Raw genomic sequence first — 6,000 nt, forward strand, 5'->3', positions numbered from 1 at the left:
CTTCTGTAGCATCACACAGGCCCAGCTTCTCTAGACGTGAGAGATACTTTCCTGCAGTTGGAGTAAACTCGTCATGTGTAGCAGTCTGTGTTAAGAACACAGATTCTCTGCTTTCAGAGCCTTTCTTTCCCAAGCACAGGGAGGGAGGGAGCGGCCAGCCCACACTCCTCCCAGTGTGCTCCACCTGCCAGTGCTGACAAGATAAGCTCAGGAAATTTTATAGCAATTGGAGATTTTTATTGAATCTAATAAAACATTTGGATCTGTGTTTGGTAATCTTTTAATTTTTTTCTAGAAATATTTATCTGCAAGCAGTCAGAAATTAGAAAACAAAGTCTGGCCTTGCACCACAGATGGTTTGAGAAGCACTGCTGCAGGCATGGCCTTGCGTTGGAGGCTAAGGCTTTTCCTAAGGTGCCTCCTTTTTTCCCAGGAAGGGGGTTTGTTCTTCCTCATTGCCAAGTTCAGGAGCCTAGTCTTTTCCTTTTTTAATTTTGGTAAAATACACATAACATGAAATTTGGCCATCTTAACTATTTGATGGTATTAAATACATTCACATTGTTGTGCGACCAGTCCCCAGAACTCGTTTCATCTTGCAGTACTAAGTTCTATGCCCACTACACAGCAACTCTTCGTTTTAATCTGTTGATATTATCTTTTGATGTACAGTTTTTAATTTTGATGCAGTCCAGTTTACCTGTTTTTGCTCTTGCCTGTGTTTTTGGTGTCATATCAAAAAAAATCATGACGAAATCCAATGTCATAAAACTTTCCCCTGTGTTTTCTTCTTAAGGCTTTATCATTTTTGCTCTTAGGTTTAGGTCTTTGATTGATGCTGAGTTAATTTTTGTACATGGTATAAGGTAAGGGTCCAGTTTCATTGCATATGGATATACAGTTTTCCCAGTGTTTTTTGTTGAAAAGAGCCCAGTTTTATACTCAGCTATCATCTACCTGGGCAGCAAAATGAAAGGAAAAAGTGGTAAGCAAGCATTGCTGGGAAAATTTCAACACTGGTTTATGCCTTGCTTTTGGCAGTTTGGGGAAGGGGAACATGGTTATTGAATGCTCAGTGGAACACGAGAGCGCAGTGTCATGCTTTAACGTGTACACATAATACGGCTGTTTTGCTGACAACATTTTTATTAGTTCAAAAGTGGCATTTAAAATAAATTCATGGAGTTTCACAAATAAGACCTTCCAACCTTCCAAACAAGTTGATACCCCTTGAGTTAAAATACCTGGAGAGAAAAAGAAAACTGTTGTGGCCTGGTAATTGAAAGTGACAGTCTTAGTGACCCTCATATGAAAATTTACTCAGTGAATTTGGCTGAGTTCAATTATAGGGAAGGGGAAGGTTATCTCCTTTGAAAAATTAACTCTTTTTCTTTTGTCTTGGCTTCTAGGAAATTTAGTGCTAAGTTTTATGCTTGGTTATATATCTTTTCGTCTTTTTGTTCTTGACCTTCTGCTTATTTGTTTTGTTTGGATTTTCTTTATAATTCAGTTTTACTGAGGTATAGTTTATTTACAATAAAATACAAAATGCACCCTTTTCAAGTCTTAACAAACATTTACACCTGTAATCACCACTTCAGTCAAGATTATACAATGTCTCTATTCACACAAAGCGTTCTCCCATGCCTCTGCCATCATTACTGCATTTCTGCCCCTTGTTAAATAGACCCGTTGATTCTATGCCCTTCAGTGTTTGCCACTAACCTACTAAAAATACTTCTGGAAGTAGGTGGATTATAAGGGGGAAAAAAGTGACTACATAAATGAAATAGCCTTTTCAAGCTCTAGGTTTTCTTCCTGTGACCTGTCATTCAGTTTCTTTTTTTACATCCCAAAAAAGTGGCACTACAACTTCATAAGGACTTTTCTCATTGCAGCTAACTCTGATGAGCTATGAAGCATTCCCAGCTATCTTTAGAAGACCTTGTTCTGTTTAATCTTGTAGAAATTAAATAGCTAGTTCTAAGGATTTATTTTTAAACTTCCAGCACATTTGAGTACAAAGTAGATAGAAGAGCATTATCTCAACATAAAGGATATTTCACTTAAACACATTTTAACTCATGGTAAAATTCACAGTATTGCCTTCAGTTTGTGTGTGTGTGCGCACATTATTGCAAACATCCTCAGTACACACTGCACCATGAAAGAAAGTAAAAGTGAAAGTTGCTCAGCCGTGTCCAACTGTTTGCGAACCCATGGACTGTAGCCTGCTAGGCTCCTCTGTCCATGAAATTCTCCAGGCCAGAATACTGGAGTGGGTTGCCAATCCCTCCTCCAAGGGATCTTCCCAACCCAGGGATCAAACCCAGGTCTCCTGCATTGCAGGCGGATTCTTTACTGTCAGACCACCGTGAAAGTGAAAGTGAAGTCGTGTCCAGCTCTTTGCAACCCCATGGACTATAGCCTGGGGCTTCTCTGTCCATGTGATATTCCAGACAGGAGTAACAGAGTAGGTTGCCATTTCCTTCTCCAGGGGATCTTCCCAACCCAGAGTTAGAACCCAGGTCTCCTGCTTTGCAGGTGGATGCTTTACCTTCTGAGCCACCAGGGAAGCTCCTGAGCACCATGGATGGTGCTAAATAGAGGAAACCAGGCACAAAATAATAGGCATCCTACAGAGACAGGACAGACACAGTGAGGCTGCTCTGTGAGACCAGGAGTCAGGATACAGTGACCCTTGGTGGGGGTTAGTGACTCGAAGGGAATATGAGGGGCTTGGGAGCTAGCCATGCTGTTTCTTCTTCAGGGTGTTGGTTTCATGGCACACAGAGTTTGTGAAAATCCAGAGAACTGTACATGTGTGAAATAATGCACTTCTCTGTTTGTATTATACTTGAGTTAATGTTAAAAACACACACTTCATCATCGTCCACCCTGGGCCTTTAGCCCTTTGGGACCCACTAATCAAGTTCAACATCCACATTTAGTGGAGTAGGAAACCAAGCCCCTGAGAGGGGAAACACCTGTTCCAGGTGACAGAACAAGTCAGGGGCCAAACTGGGAATGAATCCCCAGCCCGAGGCTTAGCTCGAGGGCTCCTCACCACTCCAGGCTTCCAGAGGATTTTTTTCAGCCAGACAAATTTGTTCCTGTACAGGTTTGTCTATACCCAGAGGATCAACATCTTTGCCAGAAAGATGAAATATGTCATGAGCACCAGTTGCCTTGTTGTAGCATGTTAGAAAGTCAGTGGCCCTGCTTTCTAGTAACTCAGCAACTGATGACCTATGAAAGTCTGCAGCTGGTTTTGGAAATGTTAGAGTTATGACTTGTTTATAGATGTCACAACAGTGTCTTGAAGTGACAGCAAGAAATGTAACCAACTGGATTGTGTATGGGGACAGTGTGGGCTCTAGGCAGGTGACTGGAAAGATAGGAACTGTGCCTAACTTGTGCATGAGGAATTCTGGTGCATGCCTTGCATCAAAACAGTGTCTGCATGGAAAGTGGATGGTTTATGCTTCTTCCCCAGGAGAATAAAGCAGCAGCGAACAGTAATAATAAGGGTTGTTTTTTTCCTTCCAGTTTTACTGATATAATTGACATATAGAGCTGTATAAGTTTAAAGTATGATAATGATATGATTTACATACATCATGAAATGATCACCACAATGTTTAATGAGCATCCATCATCTCACACAGACACAATTAAATAGAAAAATTTTTTTCCTTGTGATGAAAACCCTTAGGATTTATCCTCTTAGCAGCTTTCGTATGTGGCCTAAGGCAGTTTTAATTCCATTTATCATGGGATAAATTGCATCCCTAGTATTTATTTGTCTTCTAACTTGAAGTTTATTCTCCTTGGAGTTAACTTGAAGTTTTCAATTTTTAACTTGACGTTTTCGACTGCCTTCTTCCAATTTCTCCTCCTCCATCCCCACCTTTGATAACCACAGATCTCATCTCTTTTTCTGTGAATTTGTTTGTTTTGAAGTATAATTGACCTAAAACACTGTGTTGGTTTCTGGTACCTGCACAGTGATTTGATTCTTCTGTACATATCACAGTGATCATCACGATAAGTCTAGTTACCATCTGTCATCCTGTAGAGGCATTACATAGTTATTGACCCTATTCCCCACTCATTTCATACCAGTGACTCTTATTTTATAACTGTAAGTTTGTACCTCTTCATCTCCGTCACCTGTTTCTCTGCTCTCTATACCCCCTCCCCTCTGGCAACTACTTGGTTAGTAATACAAGGTTTTAACCCTGTCTCACTTGCCAGATAAAGGGGGTTTTGGCATTAGTTTACCATCCTGCAGTGACTTTCCTATTATGAGCTGAACTCTAAATGAAGATGTGAGCTGAAGTGTGTCATCTGCAGATAGCGTGCTTTAATGGTCCCTCATAATGTGACTTCGCAGCGGCAGCATAGTGCAGTACAGCTGCTTTTAAAAGGAAACCAGCATCACTGAGAGGGGCATAAATTATGGCCATCTGATATTTTCCCGCAGTTATTTTCTGTGTGAACGATGTAAAAAGGAATGACGTTGAACCAGGTATGTTGACAAAGCACAGCAGGTCCTGATGCAAAGATTGCCCGATGTACTGCTTGTCAGTATTACACCAGTGACGCTCAGCGGTAGATCCTACAATGCTGGATATTCGCATTCATTGACCTGGGTGTTGGGTAGAAGGAATGTTCATTTGTTTTGTTTTTCACTTTTGCTGACAGGTCCAAGTTACCATATATGTTATCTGTTATTTTAAACTCATGAGATAAGAAAACTCTTGCCTCAGATTCTGCTGTTTGTGTGCACTCTAATCAAGTGCATTTGGACTACTTAAGTCTAGGAACAGCCCACAGAGTTATAAATAAAGACTGTGTAGATTCTTGCCTGGTGACTATAGTTTGGCCTCCCAAACAGTCCTGGTTATTTAGCCCAAGTTTGAGGTGGAGGGTGGTTATGGATGTGTGAGTTTCCACTGAATTTGATACATTTTCATTTTATTTAAGGAAAGGACAACATACAGTCTGCCACAGAAGGAAAACCTTTAAAAGATCTGAACATAATTAAATTTCCATTATCCTTTTCTTTGCCAGAAGGTTAATGATTCTCTAATAATTGAGATGTAATTGATCCCCCAAATGTGCTTCCACTTGATGAAAGTAGCAAAGTCCAATACACACTTGCTGACTAAATTTTTCCTCTCCTCTTTAACTCTCTTTTAGGACTCAGCCCAAAACCATGTTTGCCCAAGTTGAGTCTGATGATGAGGAAACAAAGAATGAGCCAGAATGGAAAAAACGTAAAATTTGAGGAATCTCCTATGAGAGCTGTTTGCATGAGGGGGAGGGATATTGAACAGGTTTGTTTTTTTAATGAAATAAAAACACATTTTTATGAACAGGTTTTGTCCTTTGCATTATTGAGCCATTCAAAAGGTTGGTTAGCTACCCTTCACTAAACTTGTGTTTACATTTTCTTACCTATGACTATTAAACTGTATTATAAGTAAATAAGAAGTAGATTCTTAGCCTATTATCAAGTACTTTCAGTATTTGAAGACTTTATTCAACAGTTATTGGTCTTATACAGATTGTTATAACCTTGGGGGAGGGGAACATACACTGAGACGTACATCTGTCGTGAGCAATTCTAAGAGCACGGTATGGAAATGAACATCAAAATGGTTAATATCTCTGTATAATTTCACAACAGTTGTTTACATGACTGTAAATAATTAGGCTGAGTTCAAACTGGAAGTTTGAACCATTGCCATACTAGGAAACAACGTGTATCTGATTATCCTAGAACAGCAGAAAGCAGTGATCAGGAGTTAGGAAGTGGGCTTTGAAATAAGACCAGTGTGGGTTCAAATCCTAGCTCTGCTCTTTACTGTTTGGGTCACTTTAGGAGAGTTATTAAGCTTCTCTCTTCTGGACCAGGGGTCCCCAAACGCCAGGCCACGGACTGGTACCCCTTTCAGATCAGTGGCCGCATTAGATTGGAAATAAAATGCACAG

At 40.2% G+C, this 6,000-nt stretch overlaps 1 protein-coding gene across 3 annotated transcripts in view; it reads left to right on the forward strand.

Annotated features, from left to right (window-relative positions):
* Nucleotides 1-5,383, forward strand: part of WDR70 (WD repeat domain 70) — a 273,577-nt gene extending 268,194 nt beyond the window's left edge. For all 3 annotated transcript variants that reach the window (XM_040262355.1, XM_040262354.1, XM_040262356.1), the window contains one exon: nt 5,206-5,383. In XM_040262355.1, coding sequence (XP_040118289.1) covers nt 5,206-5,293 — 88 coding nt within the window. In that variant the 3' untranslated portion in view covers nt 5,294-5,383. The remainder of the gene's footprint in view (nt 1-5,205) is intronic.
* Nucleotides 5,384-6,000: the final 617 nt, after the last annotated feature.

The sequence above is a fragment of the Oryx dammah genome, unplaced genomic scaffold (assembly GCF_014754425.2).
Source record: "Oryx dammah isolate SB20612 unplaced genomic scaffold, SCBI_Odam_1.1 HiC_scaffold_20, whole genome shotgun sequence".
Taxonomy (NCBI): Eukaryota; Metazoa; Chordata; class Mammalia; order Artiodactyla; family Bovidae; genus Oryx; species Oryx dammah.